This window comes from Puccinia triticina, chromosome 13A, assembly GCF_026914185.1.
Source record: "Puccinia triticina chromosome 13A, complete sequence".
In the NCBI taxonomy this organism is placed as follows: domain Eukaryota; kingdom Fungi; phylum Basidiomycota; class Pucciniomycetes; order Pucciniales; family Pucciniaceae; genus Puccinia; species Puccinia triticina.
In genome coordinates, this window is record NC_070570.1 from 223164 (window position 1) to 245864 (window position 22701).

General features: G+C 46.3%; 1 protein-coding gene across 1 annotated transcript in view; it reads left to right on the forward strand.

Moving 5' to 3' along the window:
* PtA15_13A21 (uncharacterized protein) overlaps window positions 1-22468 on the forward strand; it is a gene marked incomplete at both ends in the record, with an annotated part of 59454 nt that extends 36986 nt beyond the window's left edge. Inside the window, 5 exons of the mRNA XM_053162396.1 lie at window positions 20983-21256; window positions 21344-21397; window positions 21511-21938; window positions 22075-22305; window positions 22420-22468. Of these exons, the coding sequence (XP_053026178.1) occupies window positions 20983-21256; window positions 21344-21397; window positions 21511-21938; window positions 22075-22305; window positions 22420-22468 (1036 nt within the window). The remainder of the gene's footprint in view (window positions 1-20982; window positions 21257-21343; window positions 21398-21510; window positions 21939-22074; window positions 22306-22419) is intronic.
* Between the last annotated feature and the right edge of the window lie 233 nt (window positions 22469-22701).

A 22701-nucleotide genomic window follows, 5' to 3' on the forward strand; every position in this document is an offset into this window, starting at 1 on the left:
TATGTATGTGGTTGATCTTTTCTTTGTGTGTGTTTTGTTTTGTTTGTGTTGTGCAGAGCTTGTTTGTAGTTAGGGATGTGATGAACATGTCTGTGACATGTTCACTTCCTATAGTCTGAGTTCAAAGTTTGAACTCAGATGATGGGGAGGCATGGCAGTCTTCTGATCCACAAAATACACCATCAAGATTTTCAGATCCTTATCCTCATCACCTCATCAGATCATTATCAACCCTCAAGATCCTCATCAGCATCCCTTTCCAGATCCTCAACCCCCAAACCCGCCAACAAGTCTCACTGACATTGTTGTTCAACCCCCTTTCTCTGGTTTTCCTCAGATCTCATTCATCCTAGGACCTCACAGGAAGGCAGGCTCATCACCACTTTCCCTTCCAAGTACTGCCTACCGCCTGGCACAGTAGGAGTTCCACATTTGGTCCCCCGAGCCGGGATTGAACCAGCAACCTCAAGATTTACAGTCTCGTCTTCTAGGGATTTCGAGAAAATCAGCGGTTTTGAGGCGCTCTTTTTTTTTGAACTCTCTATCTCTATCAAAAATCCCCCTTCCCAAACGCTACCCCCCTTTGAATCCCAGAATCCTCAGTTTTTCCCGGACCACCGCGAAGGCAGCGCATCAGCACAACATCACTTCCATCAAGAGAATAATGAACATAATCCTGCATATGATGCTCCTTCAGAGAATTATGATATCCTTGGATTACATGTTGTGGAACTCCTATGGTGCCAGGCCGTAGGCAGTGCTTGGAAGGGAAAGTGGTGATGAGCCTGCCTTCCTGTGAGGTCCTAGGATGAATGAGATCTGAGTAAAACCAGAGAAAGGGGGTTGAACAACAATGTCAGTGAGACTTGTTGGCGGGTTTGGGGGTTGAGGATCTGGAAAGGGATGCTGATGAGGATCTTGAGGGTTGATAAGGATCTGATGAGGTGATGAGGATAAGGATCTGAGAATCCTGATGGTGTATTTTGTGGATCAGAAGACTGCCATGCCTCCCCATCATCTGAGTTCAAACTTTGAACTCAGACTACAGGAAGTGAACATGTCACAGACATGTTCATCACATCCCTAACTACAAACAAGCTCTGCACAACACAAACAAAACAAAACACACACAAAGAAAAGATCAACCACATACATAGAAAAATGAGGAGAGTAACATAAGAGGATGGGTGCAATGGATCAAAAAGAACAGAGATAAAATCAACAACAATCATCAATATCAATCATAGCATCTTGAATCTTGAGCTTGAGGTCTGAGATGGATAATCTTGAAGTCTTGATCTTGATAACTGGTCACTTGAATCTTGAGTCTTCATCTGGATCTTGAACCATGGACTGTCTGTACCATTTTGCTCACCACATCTCTCCCTAACTTGCAGTCTTTCCCTAGACTGCTCTCCTCTTGTCTCCAAATAAAAATATGCTGAGTCAAAGTTGAACTGAAAGAAAAACCTAAAAGAATGGGAACCAGAAGGGAGTCCGGGGCTCTTGGAGATGATCTTGAAACTGAAGGAGCTGGCCTAAACGAGCGGAGGAACCAAGGGATCGAGAATTGCTCACAAATGTGGCACAGTGTAGAGTTTTGACAACTAAAGTGGCATCAAGCCCCGGAGGTGCTCAATTGGGAAGACTTACTTGCACTCCATTTTGCCTCTGCAGAAAACCAAAACCCAACACATCCAAACCACGTGGAACTAGTTTACCCTCATTGCAGAGGCGGAATTGAGGAAAGCGGCAACGTTTTGTTGGATAAGAATCAGGAAAAGGGCTGAGAACGAATTTAGATAACAGATCAGGATTGGATAGTTTATTCTCATTGCGGAGAACGGCTGTAGAAGAGCGGAGATGGTCCGCAGAGATCAGAGGACAAGGAGCGGGAATAGGATCAGAGATTGAATCAGGATCAGATAGTTTAGCCTCTTTGCGGAGGTGGTCGGAAGCACGGATTGGAAAAGATAGTTTAACCTCATCTTGGAGGCGGATTGGTGCCGGGGAAGATAGTTTAACCTCATCTCGGAGGCGGAATGGCGGAATCAAAATCTCTGCAGGCTGGCAGAGCTGGTGGCTAGGAACAAACTCAGAACTGGAACTAGAAAGGGTCGCGGGAAAAACTTGATCTTTCTTCACTTTGATTTGACGGGAATCCAAAAGGCAGTGTGGAATCTTCTTCTTTCTATTGACCGCAATGGGCGGAGCGGTAGCGGCAAGATTGGGAACAAGGAGAGCGGAGATCCTCTCAAGAACGGTGTCTACGGCTTGCGGAGATGTAGCTAAATTTGGTGGAGAACTAGGGGTGGATGAATCTGGCATTGCTTGCCTGCGGATTGGGTGACAAGGCGGAGGCAGAGTCGGAGAAGCTGGCGGATACCACGGGTGAGGAGCTCCGCAACCAGTCCTGAATGGCGCGGAAACAAAGCTGCTAGACGGGTGTGATGCCAACAAGGAGGCCACCACGTGGCGGATTGGTCGACTAGGATCAAAGGGGATCAGGGCACCACTTGGGAGGAAGTAGTTGTTGCCCTTCTGCTTAACAAGCTCATCTTCCTTGTCCTTCTGGAGCTCGAAGCATCGGCCAGTCCCGTGGCCTTCGAAATGGCAGTAGTAACAGATCAATGGTCGCCGCACTGCGGAGGGCGGAGTGGTGTGCGGAGCGGAGGAATGAGGCGGAGAGCGGAGAGCGAACTTCTCCATCAGGCGCTGCTCAAAGGACTGGAGCATCCTGGTGATCTCATCAATGGTCGCCGGGACCTGCGGAGCGGTAGTGACGTCGTTTGTTGGGCGCTGCTCTGCTTCCATTTTCCGCATGACTTCATTCGCATCCTTGAACGGCGGCGAAGGGACAGGATTAGTTGATCTAGAAGGCTCGAAAGTCAAGGAAATATGGCCTTTCATAAGTTCGTCGATGGCGGAGCGGAGGTCTTGGAGAGGAGGAAGCTTGAAGCGATGATCCAGTGTATTGATCATCTTATCACTCTTGATGAGAGGTGTGCGGATCTGATCTTGAAAACTAGAAGAAAAGGATCGATAGAAGCGAGTGCGGAGCTCTTCAGCGGAGTCAACATGCTCGTTCCGCACCAGATAAGCCTGGATTGGGTCCCAGGATCGTCGGAACCAATGATAATCACCCGAGGACGAGACTCCGCCCTTTGACGACCAGGAATCAACCAGAGAGTCGAGATCTTGTAGCGTAAAGCAAGCCTCATCGACCCGACCCCAATGAGAGAGCATTGCCGCCTTCAATTTCGACCAGTCGGGCGGGCTAAAACCATCCAGTGTCTCCAGAATATCTAGCAGTTCTCCATCCGTGTTGAAGAAACGAATCTGCCAAGCCGTATCCTGCTCAGAAGCTCCGTCCACCTCCGCCGTCAACTCGTACATATCCAGGAAGCGTTTGATGTTGGATCCGTCGAAACCAAACTGCTTGTCCCGCGGCTTAATCTTAACCGTTGGGACCCTTGGCCTTGCTGTGCCGCCGAGTAGATTTGTGGGATCCATTGCAAAGGAGGAGAGAGAAGGATCAAAACAAACAAGGTATCTGATCAATCCCTCCTGGCGCCTGATGAAGAGAAAACCACACAGAGAGACACGACCAATTGTTCGAGCGGGTAGCTAGAGATGAAAAACCACCGGAGGCGATCAATCGTCCACACTGATTCAATAGCGGAGCCGGCGGGGTCTAGGACAGCACTCTGACGACTTCCAGAGGCTCAGAGAACGGCAGAAAAGTCGTCCAAGTATTGGGAAAGGGCCGGAAGCTTGCGGATTGAGATCGGCGGAGCTGGGGGATCCAATATTCAAGGTTTGAGAATGCGATTTTCAAGGTCGAAAATCCGGATTTCAAGGTTTGATCTAGAAAGAGGAAGCAAAGAAAAGTCCTGAACCAAATTAGCTCAAGATCCTGAAACAAGAACTAGAGACTTGAGATCCTCAAGGTTTGACCGCCTGTTGTCCTAAAGTGAGACAAGACTGTAAATCTTGAGGTTTCTGGTTCAATCCCGGCTCAGGGGACCAAATGTGGAACTCCGACCGGTGCTGGGCCGTCGGCAGTTACTGGAAAGGATGTTGCGCTGATGCGCTGCCTTCGTGGTGGTCTGGGAAAAACTGAGGATTCTGGGATTCGAAGGGGGTAGCGTTTGGGAAGGGGGATTTTTGAGAGATGACGGAAAGTAGATTTCTGTTGGCGGTGGTTTTGGTGTTGTGAGTCTGAGGGAAAAGAAAAGCCGGCGAACTTAGCTGGAGAAAAGTGATCAAAAAGGGGGGGGGAATCTGGAAGAGGATTGGCGCGGGGCTGAGAGGAGAAACTCAGAAGCTCCGCAAGTATATTGGCAAACAAGAAGATCAACAGAATTAAGATTCGGGATTCTTCTGACTGATGGATGATCTGAGGCAAATTTTATGGTTCATACAAAGTACATGCCGCCCCATTGTCTGAGTTCAAACTGAACTCAGACTCCGGGGACTGTGACTGTTGAGTTTAAAACTCGCCTATTGAGTATGTGGTTTGGTATATGCATGTGCTCATGCATATCAATATGTGTGATGACGATTGACCAACTCCGATCACGAAGTTCTTTAATCAGCAGTACTTCAACTCGCTGACAAACTCAATTCTTCCCTTTCCGTTCCGTTCTTCAATCTTTTGCACTCTTTCGCTTCTTCCATCACCACTCTAAGTCAACCACTCGACTCCAAAACCATTGATCACATAACCTTACTCAAAGACAATCTTCTTCGTAACCGATTGATCAAATCAAAGATCAATTCAACCCATTGTTGACTTTAAACACTCAGGAGGAGCTAGATCTAGTCTCTGGGCAGGTAGTTGCTTTGTATTTATATTGACTTCATCAAAAGAGATCACATGTTAACAACCAATCTAAATCTTTCCTTTAGGCCAGCTCGTTGTGATAATTCCGTGTGTTTCTCGTTGTTGTCTGTTGTCATTGTTCAAGATTTGTTTTCGTGCCGGTTCTTTCTTCGAGGTATTTATTTTCATGTTATTATCATAGTTAGTAGTCGAAGAGATCTAACTATTCCTTTTATATTCTAAAAAGTGTATTTACTTTTATTGAGTTCTTTTTATAATTTAAATGTTTCAATAAAGTAATCTCATACCATTTTTACATGGTAGCAAGAGTCAATACTTGACAGTTAAAAAGAACTCAAAATAAGAAAGCACTCTAGATAAATACGAACGAGATGGCAAACCTTCCGGTAACTCCTAAAGTCGATGACTCCTTGTCTAGTGATAACAATCATTGTAGTGACAAAATTTGAATCACTAAGCTCCGCCGCGACAACTGGCCAGAGTGGAAAAAGTCATTCAAGCATCTTGTCACTGGTTGTGGCAATGAAGAAGTTTTCAATCCGATTTGGTGCGAAGAGCACAAGAAGGAAAAGAAGTTTCGGAAAAAGACTTCAAACGCATACACTCTTCTTGAGTTATGTGTTTCTGCCAATCTTTACCCCGTCGTACAAGCAGTTGATACATTCTCTGAAGCTATGAAAGATCTAGCTGACGCCTGTGGCGAAAAATTGTTAATTAAACTTGGCAATAAACTTTATGCGCTTATTCATCTTGATTTCGTTCCCGGTTCCTCAATTGCGGATCACATCGGTAAATTTCAATCTATGTATACTTCTTTAAAATCTGCGCAAATTTCTACGCCAAATACAAAAATTGACACAGCAATGGCTGGTATCTTCTTCCTCAAAAGCTTTTGATTTGATGAATCATTAAACGGTCTTATTCAAAATCTGTACGATCTCGATCCCTTTACTTTTGAAAAACTTGCTACTCGGATGAGTCTCGAACATAGTCGAATCAAACAAACTGGTTCCGGGTCAATCAATGTGTTGTCCTCCAAACCGTTTCCTTGCCTTAATAAAGACAAATTTAAGGCTGTCAATAAGAAATTTCAAAATGTTGTACCAACAAAAAATCGAGCAAATAATTCATCATCTGACAATTCAAATTCCAAGGTCAAAATGAGCAACCAGGAGATTGACCAATTGATTGAGTCATTGACAAAACTTCGTACTCAACAATTGAATTCTATTGAAAATGAGGACAATGAGAACGTGGCTGAAGCAGTCTCAGAAATGTTAACTGAAAATGCTGAAGACACGGGTTTCTTTGTTGAAGATGAAAATACGTTTCATATTGGGCCAATTGATAACGAGAAAATTTGATTGATTCTTGATACCGGCGCATCCAAATCTACAGTCTCTGACATTTTTTTGTTGTCCAACTTGCAACCAATTACCAAAAAAATGAGAACGTATTTGGGTTCCATCGACATCACTCACACTGGTTCTATGCGATTCGGAAAATATAACATATTTCCGGTTTACCTTGCACCTTCTGGCAAGTGTAATTTAATATCGGTATCTCAATTGGAAGATCACGGCTTTCGTTGCGTACACAAGAACAAGATGTTCTTGGTATATATGGGAACAATGATTATCGAACGGTTCCCACGTACTGGTGATTTGTATGTTTCATCGGGCTCGAGTGTTGTGACGACAAGAACATTGTTTTCAATCAACGAAAGCAACACGCTCAAAGATTGGCATGTAATCCTGGGTCATCCATCCGACGTGTATCACTACCAAGATGGATGAATTTGCGATGTTGTATATTGATCAATGTAGCGTATATATTGATCAATTTTTTTTTTATTCTTCTTGATACCTTTGTCTGTTTTCCATGTCTCCTTAATACCATTCTATAATCTCTATCCTTCCCCTTTTGTTAGCTTCAAGCCACAGGAATCTTTTTTTTTTGCCTGATAACATTCATAAATTTCTACATACACCATTCAATTCTTCCTGAAAAAAAGACATTGCAAGTTTTAGGATTAATCCAGGGGGTTTCAAAATGATCAATAGTCCCCAAGGATTCATTGTGTACCTTAAATGACCACAAAGCTCCCTAATGTAGCCCCTACGACCTGATCAGTTGCAAAATATCACTAATTTGGTAGTTTCTTGGTGTTTCTGCCACTATATCTCAACACAGCCTGGGGGTTCTTCCATTATATTGGTATGAAAATATTCATTAGCCCCCAAGGATCCCTTGTGTACCTTAAATGACCACAAAACCCCAAAATGTGGCAGCTACAATCTCATCAGTTGCCAAATCTCACTAATTTGGTAGGTTCTTGGTGTTTCTGCCACTATATCTCAACACAACCTGGGAGTTCTTCCATGATATTGGTTTAAAAATGATCAATAGTCCCCAAGGATTCATTGTGTACCTTAAATTACCATGAAACTCCCTAATGTAGCCCTACAACCTGATCAGTTGCCAAATATCACTAATTTGGTAGTTTCTTGGTGTTTCTGCCACTATATCTCAAAGCAGCCTGGGATTTCTTCCATAATATCAGTACCAAAATAATCACATGCCCTCAAACATTCATTGTGTACCTTGGATGACCACAAAACCCCCAAATGTAGCAGCCACAATGTGATCAGTTACCAAATATCACTAATTTGGTAGTTTCTTGGTGTTTCTTCCACTGTATCTCAGCGCAGCGTGGGAGTTCTTCCATGATATTGGTGCCAAAATGATCACATGCCCCTGAAGATTCATTGTGTACCTTGAATGAACACAAAAACCCCAAATATAGCAGCCACAATGTGATCAGTTGCCAAATATCACTAATTTGGTAGTTTCTTGGTGTTTCTGCCACTATATCTCAGCACAGCGTGGGAGTTCTTCCATGATATTGGTACCAAAATGATCAAATTCCCCTGAAGATTAATTGTGTACCTTGAATGACCACAATACCCCCAAATGTAGCAGCCAGGATGTGATCAGTTGCAAAATATCACTAATTGGTAGTTTCTGGTGTTTCTGCCACTATATCTCACCGCAGCGTGAGATTTCTTCCACACTATTGGTATCAAAATGATCCAATTTCCTCAAAGATTCATTGAGTACCTGGAATGACCACAAAACCCCCATATGTAGCAGCCACAATGTGATCAGTTGCCAAATATCACCAATTTGGTAGTTTCTTGGCCGTGTTTCTGCCACTATATCTCAGCGCAGTGTGGGAATTCTTCAATGATATTGGTACCAAAATGATTAAATGCACTCAAAGATAAATTGTGTACCTTGAATGACCACAAAACCCCCAAATGTAGCATGGCTGCTACGTTTGGGGGTATTGTGGTCATTCAAGGTACACAATGAATTTTCAGTGGAATTTGATCATTTTGGTACCAACATCATGGAAGAACTCCCATGCTGAGCTGAGCTATAGTGGCAGAAACAACAAGAAACTACCAAATTAGTGATATTTGGCAACTCACTGCAAGAAAAACTCTAGAAACTGCTTGCAGTTGAGATGCAGCAAGCTTCAATCAAGCTTCAGCTCAAGCTGGAGTCAAGCACCCAAATTCCGTGCTGGTGCACCTTGAGTGTGTACCTTGTTCAGCATCTCAATCTTGAACATGCTGGAGTGCTCAATGCTCATGCAGTAGGCTGAGGCAAATGAGCATCACCCGGAGCACCCTTTCATTTTCTTTTATTAAACAATCCATGCACCATTGAATCCAGCCATAATAAAATAAAAAGGGTATGTACACATGAAAGGGATATGTACAGATAAAGAAATATGTACACATGAAAGGGGAATGTGAGGAGGTGTATTAACACATAAAAGGGATATGTGCACATGATGAAAGGGGTATGTATGCATGAAAGGGGTATTTATGCATGAAAGGTGTATGTGCAGCAAGGGATATTTGCACATGAAAGGGATATGTAAACATCAGAGGGGTATGTAAACCTGAATGGTAAAAGGGGTACTAAAAGGGACCTAAAAAACTCAAAGGGGACATGTAAACATGAAAGGGTCATGAACGAATGATGAATGGGGTATGTACACATTGTGAAAGGGATACATGCACATGAAAGGGATATACACACATGAAAGGTGTATGTGCACAAAAAGGGCTATGTACACCTTATGAACGGGGTGAATGCATACAAAAGGGATATATGCACATGAAAGGGGTATGTGCACATGAAAGGGGTATGTGCACATGAAAGGGGTATGTGTACATGAAAGGGGTATGTGCACATGAAAGGGGTATGTGCACATGAAAGGGGTATGTGCACATGAAAGGGGTATGTGCACATGAAAGGGGTATGTGCACATGAAAGGGGTATGTGCACATGAAAGGGGAATTTGCACAGGTATCAACTGATGTACTTAGTTTTTTGTACCTTAGACTCACTCTTGCATAAATTAGACAATGTGCATGGAATCACCCAGTGCTTGATTCTTGCATGAGGCGCAGCTTGCCTTGAGCTCTTGCATCTCAACTGCAAGCAGTTTCTAGAGTTTTTCTTGCAGTGACTGATCACATTGTGGCTGCTACATTTGGGGGTTTTGTGGTCATCCAAGGTACAGAATGAATCTTCAGGGCCATTTGATCATTTTGGTACCAATATCATGGAAGAACTCCCATGCTGCGCTGAGATATAGTGGCACAAACACCAAGAAACTACCAAATTACTGATATTTGGCGACTGATCACATTGTGGCTGCTACATTTGGGGGTTTTGTGGTCATCCAAGGTACTCAATGAATGTTTGAGGGCATGTGATCATTTTGGTACCAATATTATGGAAGAACTCCCATGCTGCGCTGACATATAGTGGCAGAAACACCAAAAAACTACCAAATTAGAACATTTGCCAACTGATCACATTGTGGCTGCTACATTTGGGGGTTTTGTGGTCATCCAAGGGACAAAATGAATCTTCAGGGCCATTTGATTATTTTGGTACCAATATCAAGGAAGAACTCCCATGCTGGCCTGAGATATAGTGGCAGAAACACCAAGAAACTACCAAATTAGTGGTATTTGGCAACTAATCACATTGTGGCTGCTACATTTGGGGGTTTTGTGGTCATCCAAGGTACACAATGAATCTTCAGGGCCATTTGATCATTTTGGTACCAATATCATGGAAGAATTCCTATGCTGCGCTGAGATATAGTGGCAGAAACACCAAGAAACTACCAAATTAGTCATATTTGGCAACTGATCACCTTGTGGCTGCTACATATGGGGGTTTTGTGGTCATTCTGGGTACAAAATGAATCTTCAGGGGCATGTGATCATTTCGGTACCAATATCATGGAAGAACTCCCACGCTGCGCTGAGATATAGTGGCAGAAACACCAAGAAACTACCAAATTAGTGATATTTGGCAACTGATCACATTGTGGCTGCTACATTTGGGGGTTTTGTGGTCATCCAAGGTACCAAATGAATGTTTGAGGGCATGTGATCATTTTGGTACCAATATTATGGAAGAACTCCCATGCTGCGCTGACATATAGTGGCAGAAACACCAAAGGACTACCAAATTAGAACATTTGCCAACTGATCACATTGTGGCTGCTACATTTGGGGGTTTTGTGGTCATCCAAGGTACTCCATGAATCTATGAGGGCATGTGATCATTTTTGTATGAATATCATGGAAAACTCCCACGCTTTGCTGAGATATAGTGGCAGAAACATCAAGAAACTACCAAATTAGTGATATTCGTCAACTGATCACATCGTGGCTGCTACATTTGGGGGTTTTGTGGTCATCCAAGGTACTCAATGAATATTTGAGGGCATTTGATTATTTTGGTACCAATACATGGAAGAACTCCCATGCTGCGCTGAGATATAGTGACAGAAAGACCAAAGAACTACCAAATTAGTCATATTTGGCAACTGATCACCTTGTGGCTGCTACATATGGGGGTTTTGTGGTCATTCTGGGTACAAAATGAATCTTCAGGGGCATGTGATCATTTTGGTACCAATATCATGGAAGAACTCCCACGCTGCGCTGAGATATAGTGGCAGAAACACCAAGAAACTACCAAATTAGTGATATTTGGCAACTGATCACATTGTGGCTGCTACATTTGGGGGTTTTGTGGTCATCCAAGGTACCCAATGAATGTTTGAGGGCATGAGATCATTTTGGTACCAATATCATGGAAGAACTCCCACACTGTGCTGAGATATAGGGGCAGAAACATCAAGAAACTACCAAATTAGTGATATTTGGCAAATGATCACATTGTGGCTGCTACATTTCGGGGTTTTGTGGTCATTCAAGGTACACAATGAATCTTCAGGGGCATGTGATCATTGTTTTTACCAATATCATGGAAGAAACCCCATGCTGCGCTGAGATATAGTGGCAGAAACACCAAGAAACTACCAAATTAGTGATATTTGGCAACTGATCGCAGTGTGGCTGCTACATTTGGGGGTTTTGTGGTCATTCAAGGTACTCAATGAATATTTGAAGGCATTTGATCATTATGGTACCAATATCATGGAAGAACTCCCATGCTGCTCTGCAGAAACACCAAGAAACTACCAAATTAGTGATATTTGGCAACTGATCACATTGTGGCTGCTACATTTGGGGGTTTTGTGGTCGTCCAAGGTACTCAATGAATCTTTGAGGGTGTTTGAACATTTTGGTACCAATATCATGGAAGAACTCCCATGCTGTGCTGAGATATAGTGGTGGCAACACCAAGAAACTACCAAATTAGTGATATTTGGCAACCGATCACATTGTGGCTGCTACATTTGGGGGTTTTGTGGTCATTCAAGGTACACAATGAATCTTTGAGGGCGTTTGATCATTTTGGTACAAAAATAATGGAAGGACTCCCACGCTGCGCTGAGATATAGTGGCAAAAACACCAAGAAACTACCAAATTAGTGATATTTGGCAACTGATCACATTGCAGCTGCTACATTTGGGGGTTTTGTGGTCATTCAAGGTACACAATGAATCTTCAGGGGCATTTAATCATTTTGGTACCAATATCATGGAAGAAATTCCACGCTGTGCTGAGATATAGTGGAAGAAATGTTGAGATAAATCTGGGACAGCAGAGAGGAGTCGATGGTGTGTTGGAAAGGATAATTTATTTCAAAGACAAAGAGAAAAAGAGAGAAGAAGAAACAGAGAGAAATGACTAACCTGGGACAGCAGAGAGGAGTCGATGGTGTGTTGGAAAGGATGAAGAAAGGCTTTCCAACACAAGCTGCCCCAGGTTAAATACACGAGTGAGAATGAAAAAGAAGAAGTGAAAGACATGTGACATGAAAGTGAAATGAGAGATTGAGGCAGGAAACAGAAAAATGAGATGAGCACTAGATGCGCATTCTCAACACCCCCTCTTGCTGAGAACTCGAGTGGAAAAGAGATGAAGCTATATACTGAGGACAGGGAAAAAAAATTTGGAGATACAAAAAAAAAAAAGAAAAAAAAAAAACTACACAACTCCAAACCGGGCCCGGTGTTTTTCCAAAAGAACTCGGGAGAGGGGTTTTGTCAGCATATCTGCTAGCATGTCGTGCGTCAAGACATGGAAGATCTTGACTCTTGAATCCTTAACGCATTCCCAAACAAAATGATACCTTGCATCGATGTGTTTCGTTCTTGAGTGATGTTCGGGGTTGTTGGCTAGGGCTTCGGCCCCTTCGTTGTCAACATGGAGCGGCAACGCTTCTCAAGGACGAAGGCGAAGTTCAGTGAGGATTTTCCGAAGCCAAATGCCTTCCTTGCAGGAATCAGACAAGGCCTTATACTCAGCCTCTGTGCTCGACAATGAGACAGTCGCTTGTTTCCGAGATTTCCAGGAAATAGCACCATCGCCGATCCTGAATGTGTACGCAGATGTTGAGCGACGATCCTCCCTATCTTCAGCCCAATCTGCATTGGAATACCCACTACAGACAAGAGACCCGCCGAGCCGTAGACGAAGGTGTTTGGTGGACACTAGATAGTTAAGAACCCTGACCGCTGCTGTCCAATGAGAGGCGGAGGGGTCCTTCAAGAATTGTGATAGCTTGTTCACGGCAAAGGAAACATCCGGACGCGCGCATTGCGCCACCCATAAAAGGGACCCGATGATTTGGTTGTATGGTCCCGGAGAAGGTTGTTCATTTGGTTGTCTCCGGCAAAGGTTCTTGAAACCGGAATCCGTGGGGGTCGAAACAGAGGTTGGACCGTTGGGGAGGAACCGAGGAATTAAGTCTTCAATGTAGTGGCACTGTGACATGAAGAGGAGTCGATTTTCAATATCCCTTGTGATCTTAATCGACAAGAAGTGGTGCAACTCCTCGTCCGCACCTATCGTGAACAGAGCGCCAAGGGATTTGATGAGAGAATCCACGTAGGTTGGTTCGCCGACAATGGTCAGGTCGTCCACATGTACAGTAACCGCTGCTATGAGTTTGCCGGCCTCCAGACGGAAGTAGAGAGTAGGGTCGTACCGAGACTGAGATAGACCCAAACCCACCAGACCAGAGTGCAGTTCCTGGTTCCACTGCCGGGGCGACTGCTTGAGACCGTATAACGACCTCGAGACTTCACACACGTAGTCAGGATGAGCCGAGTCCTCGAAACCGACCGGTTGCTCCATGTAGATCGGCTCGTCCAGTCGACCGTTTAAGAAAGCAGTTTTGAAGTCGACCTGGCGACCTTTCCACTTCCGGACCGCCAGAAGGGTACATATCAGGCGAAGGGTCTCCATGCGGAGGGTAGGAGAGAAAACCTCGTCGTAGTCGAGGCCCTGAACTTGGGTGTAGCCCATAGCAACCAGGCGAGCTTTCAGCTTCTGAATAGTCTTGTCCTGACGGCGCTTGACTTTAAAAACCCATTTAGATTTGATAATCTTTCGTTTGTCTGGCCGGGGGACCAAACGCCAAGTCTCCATTCCCAGGAGTGACGAAAACTCCTCACTAGCAGCTTTCAGCCAGCGGTCCTTGTTGGGAGAACGCTGAAGTTGGCGCCAGGTTTTCGGAGTGTCGACATCCTCCGGGGCGGTTGCCGATTTGGACCAGTTTCCAAGGCGGTCGGGTGCCTTTCTGGACCTGTTCGAACGGCGGACCGGAGGAGGGGAAGGGATCCTAGGCGGAGAAGGGGGAAGAGGAAGCGAACTAGGGATGGGGTCTGAAACTGCAGGAGGAGAAGGCGGCGAGGCGGCGGGAGCAGGGTTCGCAGCTGACGGCTGGGGACCGGGAGACCTAACCTGAACAGGAAGTGAGCCACCTTGCTCTCCAGGAGATGGAGAAGCAGCGGGAGGAAGAGGAAGAAGAGAGGGAGGGGAAGACGGCCGGAGGACCGGCGAGGGAAGACTCATTGGCGAGGGAGTAGACTTACCGCCACCAGGATATGACGCCTCAGATGGTGAAGATGGCCCGGATGAAGCCGGACCGCGGTGCTGGTTGAGCGGAGCGTGAATAGAGGCCGTGAGCCTTCTGTCGAACCTGTTTCCCAGAGGCACATTCAGAGGTGGGGACTCGAGAATGGAGGGACAAAGGTCGGAAGCTGAAGGGGGAACGGGTTCAGGGCGTGGGGACGGCTTCAAGGGGGGGGACCACGGGATTTCTACGTTGATTGTGGGTGGGGGGCCTACTGGACGATGGTCGTAAGGGAACACCAAATCGTCAAACAGCACGTCGCGAGTTTTCAACGCCTTCCTGGATTCCAGATCGAGAACCCAGAACCCGTTTCCGTCAGTAAGATAGGACAAGAAGAGAGATGCCCAAGCTTTCGGGTCGAGTTTAAGTCGGTTCGCCTTGGGTACTTTGTACCAGACCAAACAGCCGAACGGGTGAATGTCAGCCAAAGGAATGGAGTCAACTCCAAGGACAGAGTTGGGGGAGACGAAGCCAGAAGGAGTAGAAACGGGGACAGAGTTGAGAGAGTAAAGGATGTGACGGAGGGCGTTGACCCAGAAAGATTTCGGAAGCTTGGAGCCCAAAAGCTGACAGCGTACCAGGTTTCCAATAGTCCGGTTAGCTCTCTCGGCGACCCCGTTAAGCTGAGGGGAGTGAGGGGGACCCATTTGATGCTGAATACCGTTTTCAAGAAGGAAAGACTCAAAAGCCTTTGAGATATACTCGCCTCCATTATTGGAGCAAAGGCACAAAACCTTGTGGGAGCCGGATTTCTCGAAAGATGCCTTGAAGATTTTAAAACATTTGAAAACTTCGCCTTTGCATTTCATGGGCATAAGAGAGACAGCCTTAGAGCAATCGTCGATAAAGGAAACAAAGTATTTATAGCCTTCACGGGAGGGAACCTCGAAGGAGCCAACATCAGAGTGGATTAATTGACCAGGAGAAGTAGAGCGGTAAAGAGACCAAGAATAGAAAGGAGATCTATGCATTTTCGACTGGATACAGACCGGACAGCGTTGCACGGCAATCTCGTCCATCGAAGAGAGCCTGATGTTGTTCAGGCGGAGGAGGTGCTTAAGAGGCTTGAGACCTATGTGAGATAGGCGAATGTGGTAGTCCAAAAGAGAACTGTCAGTCCCAAGAGGGGAAGCCACGGATGCAGACTTCGAAGTCACCTCTGCAGATGGCAAGTAGTAAAGGTTGCCCTTGCGATAACCGCGACCCACGACCGAGCCAACGACCTCGAAATCCCCTTCGTCGTAGATGTCACACGAAGTGGGAGTGAACACAATGCGGAGAGAGGAGTTGCAAAGGGAAGCGACGGAGAGAAGGGGCTCGTGGAGGCTGGGGACAACCAGAGTCTTAACGGACTTCAGGACATCGATTGGGAGAGTCGAGACCCCTTTGTGGGTGGCGTGGACAACCGAGGAGTCGGCGAGACGAACAGGGACCGAAGAAACCTTGGGGCGAGACACCTGGTGCAGATGGGGGGTCATGTTCATCGAGCACCCAGAGTCGATGTTAGCGTTGACGGATGCCACGGAGGAAACAGCCCTGTCAGAGACGCCTGGGACCGTGACGTTGCCGGTGTAGGCCGAACCCGAGTGGTCCGACTCATCGTCCGAGTCGCTCCCGAGCTCCACAACAGTGGTGAGACCAGCTTTGGCGGGGGTCTGAGAGGATTGATGGCCACGGCCGGAGGAAGAGCGACGAGAGCCCTTGGTTTTGGAGGAATCCTTCTGAGAGTCGGAGCGGCTTTTAGATTCGCTCCCTTGGCCCTTGGGATGCTGATGTTCGCTTAGGATGCGAGCAGCGTTCTCGCATACGGCAAGGTCGTGTCCTTTGATGCGGCAGAACGTGCAGAAAAGACTCTTGTCACGGGCGGGACGGCCCTTGGAGGTAGATGCGGCCCTAGCCTTCGAGACGGAGATGGAAAGATCCTCTTCACCACGGGACTTGCGTCGAAGAGACTCCGCTTTGAGAGCGGCGACTATGCGGGAGGAAGTAACCGAGTCCTCATTCATAAGAGAGGATACGCAGTGCAACCAATCGACCGGGAGAGAACCGAGTAGAGCGGCGGCATGGATGTCGTCCACCGTAAGAGGTTTGTCGGGAGTGACGAGGGAGTTGAGGCGTTCGGCACAGACGGCCATCTCCTTGATGTGCGTTTCGACGTCGTCGGTGGACGTGCGAATGGTCACCAACTTCCTCAACCAGTAGATTCGGCCGCCGGCAGTGGAGTCGATGTGGGCGGATTGAAGGGACTCCGACATGGCTGTGGCGTCGGTGGGAAAGGACCGGATGAGACGGAGGTTGTCCTGGTGTACCGTTCTAGCTATGAACAAGCACACATCCGCATTGTCCTTGGCCCACTTTGCTGGACGGTCTTCGAGTTTGACCGGCTTGAGAAGGTAGGCGAGATTTAGAGAGGAGAGGTGGACGGTGACCACAAAGCTCCAGTCCAAGTAGTTGGAAGAGGAGTCCGGTGCCGAGAGCTGGGGAATGCCGGCTACCTTCAGAGAGGAAGATGAGTCGGAAGTATCCGGAACAGCGGGGGCAGCGGGTTGAGCCATTTCGAGAAGAGGACAAAAGAGGCCGGGGTGATCCTTTAGGTGATGTACAACACAGAGAAGTCCGAAGGTAGCGAGATGGAAAAATTGCGCCGGTTAGGTGCAACTGGAGCTCATAACCTGTTGAGATAAATCTGGGACAGCAGAGAGGAGTCAATGGTGTGTTGGAAAGGATGATTTATTTCAATGATAAAGAGAAAAAGAGAGAAGAAGAAACAGAGAGAAATGACTAACCTGGGACAGCAGAGAGGAGTCGATGGTGTGTTGGAAAGGATGAAGAAAGGCTTTCCAACACAAGCTGCCCCAGGTTAAATACACGAGTGAGAATGAAAAAGAAGAAGTGAAAGACATGTGACATGAAAGTGAAATGAGGGATTGAGGCAGGAAACAGAAAAATGAGATGAGCACTAGATGCGCATTCTCAACAAGAAACACCAAGAAACTACCAAATTAGTGATATTTGGTAACTGATCACATTGTGGCTGCTACATTTGGGGGTTTTGTGTTCATTCAAGGTACACAATGAATCTTCAGGGGCATTTGATCATTTTGGTACCAATATCATGGAAGAACTCCCAGGCTGCTTTGAGATATAGTGGCAGAAACACCAAGAAACTACCAAATTGGTGATATTTGGCAACTAATCACATTGTGGCTGCTACATTTGGGGGTTTTGTGGTTATCCAAGGTACAGAATGAATCTTCAGGGCCATTTGATCATTTTGGTACCAATATCATGGAAGAACTCCCATTCTGCGCTGAGATATAGTGGCACAAACACCAAGAAACTACCAAATTAGTGATATTTGGCGACTGATCACATTGTGGCTGCTACATTTGGGGGTTTTGTGGTCATTCAAGGTACACAATGAATCTTCAGGGGCATTTAATCATTTTGGTACCAATATCATGGAAGGAATCCCACGCTGTGCTCAGACATAGTGGCAGAAACACCAAGAAACTACCAAATTAGTGATATTTGGCAACTGATCACATGGTGGCTGCTACATTATGGGGTTTTGTGTTCATTCAAGGTACACAATGAATCTTCAGGGGCATTTAATAATTATGGTACCAACATCATGGAAGAACTCCCACGCTGTGCTGAGATATAGTGGCGGAATCATCAAGAAACTACCAAATTAGTGATATTTGTCAACTGATCACATTGTGGCTGCTACATTTGGGGGTTTTGTGGTCATCCAAGGTACCCAATGAATTTTTGAGGGCATAAGGCCATTTTGGTACCAATACCATTGAAGAACTCCCACGCTGCGCTGAGATATAGTGGCAGAAACACCAAGAAACTACCAAATTAGTGATATTTGGCAACTGATCACATGGTGGCTGCTACATTTGGGGGTTTTGTGGTCATCCAAGATACTCAATGAATTTTTGAGGGCATGTGATCATTTTGGTACCAATATCATGGAAGAACTCCCATGCTGCACTGAGATATAGTGGCGGAAACACCAAGAACTTGCCAAATTAGTGATATTTGGCAACTGATCAGATTGTAGCAGCTACATTTGGGGATTTTGTGCTCATTCAAGGTACACAAGGAATCTTCAGGGGCATTTGATAATTTTGGTACCAATATCATGGAAGAACTCCCACACTGTGCTGAGATATAGTGGCAGGAACACCAAGAAACTACCAAATTAGTGATATTTGGCAACTGATCACATTGTGGCTGCTACATTTGGGGGTTTTGTGGTCATTCAAGATACAAAATTCATCTCTGAGGGCATTTAATCATCTTGGTACCAATATCATTGAAGAATTCCCACGCTGCGCTGAGATATAGTGGCAGAAACACCAAGAAACTACCAAATTGGTGATATTTGGCAACTGATCACATTGTGTCTGCTACATATGGGGGTTTTGTGGTCATTCCAGTTACTCAATGAATCTTTGAGGGAATTTGATCATTTTGATACCAATATTATGGAAGAAATCCCACGCTGCGCTGAGATATAGTGGCAGAAACACCAGAAACTACCAAATTAGTGATATTTTGCAACTGATCACATCCTAGCTGCTACATTTGGGGGTATTGTGGTCATTAAAGGTAATCAATCAATATTCAATGGAATTCGATCATTTTGGTACCAATATCATGGAAGAACTCCCACGCTGTGCTGAGATATAGTGGCAGAAACACCAAGAAACTACCAAATTAGTGATATTTGGCAACTGATCACATTGTGGCTGCTACATTTGGGGGTTTTGTGTTCATTCAAGGTACACAATGAATCTTCAGGGGCATTTGATCATTTTGGTACCAATATCATGGAAGAACTCCCAGGCTGCTTTGAGATATAGTGGCAGAAACATCAAGAAACTACCAAATTAGTGATATTTGGCAACTGATCAGGTTGTAGGGCTACATTAGGGAGTTTCATGGTAATACACAATGAATCCTTGGGGACTATTGATCATTTTGAAACCAATATTATGGCAGAACTCCCAGGTTGTGTTGAGATATAGTGGCAGAAACACCAAGAACCTACCAAATTAGTGAGATTTGGCAACTGATGAGATTGTAGCTGCCACATTTGGGGGTTTTGTGGTCATTTAAGGTACACAATGGATCCTTGGGGGCTACTGAACATTTTGATACCAATATCATGGAAGAACCCCCAGGCTGTGTTGAGATATAGTGGCAGAAACACCAAGAAACTACCAAATTAGTGATATTTTGCAACTGATCAGGTCGTAGGGGCTACATTAGGGAGTTTTGTGGTCATTTAAGGTACACAATGAATCCTTGGGGACTATTGATCATTTTGAAACCAATATCATGGAAGAACTCCTGTGCTGTGTTGAGATATAGTGGCAGAAACACCAAGAAACTACCAAATTAGTGATATTTGGCCACTGATCAGATTGTAGCAGCTACATTTGGGGATTTTGTGGTCATTCAAGGTACACAATGAATCTATGGGGGCTTGCAAAAATTTTGGTACTGATTTCATGGAAAAATTCCCAGGCTGTGTTGAGATATAGTTGCAGAAATACCAAGAAACTAACAAAGTAGTGAGATTTGGCAACTGATCAGATTGCAGCTGCTGCATAATGGATGTGACCCCAAAAACATTATTTCTGGGTTTTATATTCAGAAAAATTGTCCAACAAAATTTTATGTGGAAATATCCCACTTTCTTAAATCCACAAAATCCCAGACCCCTAGATCTAAGTTTTGGGGTGTTTATTTCTCAAAAAATGCAACAAACAAGTCACATTCATCTCACAGCACACGTTGAAAATCCCCAAAGGCCCAAAGGTCCTATGGATGACCCTCCAGCTGTGCCGTAGCAACAAGCAAAAGTGGGCTGGTTGTTAAAGGTGTCCAGGGAGGGCCTAACCAAGTGGTTAGGGGGCTCCCAGGGAGGGGGTAGGACGAAACCGGAACCCCTGGGGCCTCAAGCTGATGGAACCGTCCCCCTTATATAAGCTGTCCAGAGCAAATTCCACAAGCACTCGCCGCCACACACGTTTAGCTTGTCCCCAATGCCTTGCCGTTACCGCTCGCCAATCAACCGCCACCACCCACCTTGCAGCCCAGCCCCAATGCCTTGATTGTCACCGCCCGCCACTGCAACCGTCACCGAATCTTCCATCGCAACCAACCCACGCACCCATGCACAGAATACAGTGGCGGACGGGAGTCCGAAGATGGTGCCCATCAAGGTTGTTGGGCTCAAGCAGGCCAACCGTTGGACCTACCTTCTGTAAAGAGATCACCCTTTTTTAATGTCTCTATGGCCATGATCGGATCGGATCATCTGTTTGCTTGACTCCTCCAGGGACAACGCTAGGATCAGTCGCCGCTCTGAATCAATCTGGCATCATCAGCACACAAACCAGCACATCAAAGCAGAACTACCAACGCTGGGTGCGATCATCCAGGCCCTGCTACCCATCCTATCTGGCCAGAATACCTTGCTCTCTACCAGACCCTCAGCGAACTCGCGCAGAAAGCGGATACCCCCCTGACCAACCCCACCAGCCAACTGCTCAACTCCCCAGTCGGTCAGTTTGCACCCTGTCTGCTGTCCAACAAAGAGCGAATGCTGTTGACGATTGTCCGATATCAGAACGACATGATCAATTGGGCTGATTGAAGGTTCGTGATGCAAGCAACCCAGCCAATTCATTGAGATCCGGATCGCGCAGCTCGAAAAGGAGCGGATTGATGTCGAGAACGAGCTCAGCAAAAGCTCAAAAGAACGGACCAAACAGATCGGACATCTGCGCAACCAGGCCCGGCTTGCATCCCTCAAATATCACGATAGTCTCAAACAAAATCAGGGAATCTTGCAGAGTGACGCCCAAATCGATCCCCTCAAAACTCAGCTCAAAGCCGCCCTTCTGGCTCGGGACTTGCAGACGGACTCCATCGCCAGCTCAAAACAAACACTGGTTCGTGTCTTTCTCCCACTCTTTCTTCCCCTAACAAATTCCTGAAACCTAAAAAAATCCCCCGGACGATGCCTTAATCAACGACAGGAAGAGGTGCAAACCGAGCTGAAAACAGCAACGGAAGAGCTCGCACGAAGGAGAGTGGAGATGGAGGAGAGTTCAGAACAAGAGCGGAGAACAAATCGCTGCGGGAGAACGAGATCCGGAAGGTGGACGAGGTGAAGGGCCTGGTCATGCGCGGGAACATCGAGTAGAACGTGCGCAAAGAAGGCGTTGGCTACTTCGCCAATTTGTCACCGAAACCGCCCACCGGCTCGTCTCAACTACCGGCCACATCCACAACGACAAGGACCCCGGCCCTTGGAGTCGATGCTGCCCAGCCCGATCTCTTGACCCATCAGCAACACCCCGCCTCCGCACCCTCCTGCTCTCCCTCCCCCCATGCCTCCCACATCCCTCCCATCACGCCGCCTCTTCCCCAGTCCTCGACGCTTGTCGACCCTGCTGATCAATGCTCTCAACCACCAAACAGCCTAAAATTTTACCGAGCTTGGACAGCCTCCCCCATTGACATTGAGCTTGACTCGTCTGCCCTCTCCTTGGCCTCCTCACCTTCCGGCTTCACACCCCGGGGCTCACATGTGCCCAGCTCTCCGAGATGGTGGTTTGGGAAGTGGCCTTTGTGTAGCGCTAGCTGCTCACCGCGACCAGCAACCCGAGCGCCTGGAACTTCCTTGGCGAGTATACGCCCCTACCACCCCCACCCCCTCATCCAAAAGGAAAAAGGACTGAAAATCTGCATACAAGGATGTATGTAGAGTCCTGGAACGCGCCCAGAAGCCGCTCGCGACCGTCGAGGGCTTAGTCCTCCCACTGCTGAAATCTGCCCGGCAGCTTGACGCCAAAGATGTCTGGCCAGAGGACCTCGACAGACACGCAAGTCTGCCTGCGCTCGCAGCGGTTGAGTTCCTGGCGGAAATGTACGCCGGCGTGGGTGGCAAGATGCTGATGTATTGCTCTTTGCGTATGCCTCCTATTTGGTCAAAAAGGTTTGTCTCTTCTTTCCATCTTCCAGTATCTGCTGATCAGCAATCACTTGCCTATGTCGCTTCTAATTGGTCTCACTGTGCTCACTTAAAGTGCGCGTAAAAACATATATCTAGGATCATTGTGGCTCTGGACCCAACGGCCAAATCCATGAATCGGGCCTAGCCTCATACATAGAAACCGGAGGAGCTCCACTGCCTCTTTGGCGTCAACTTCTGATGCCCTACATGAGGACCTCCCAGCATCAATCATGAAAAGGATTGATTCCCTTGGCTCTCTTTTGAATACTCGGATAGATGCTTCATCAACCAGTGTTCAGAAATTAAGAAGTTTTATGTATGTATCAATAAGAATTGGAGGTCATTTGAGAGGGAGGACAATAAAGTATTTTGGCAGAC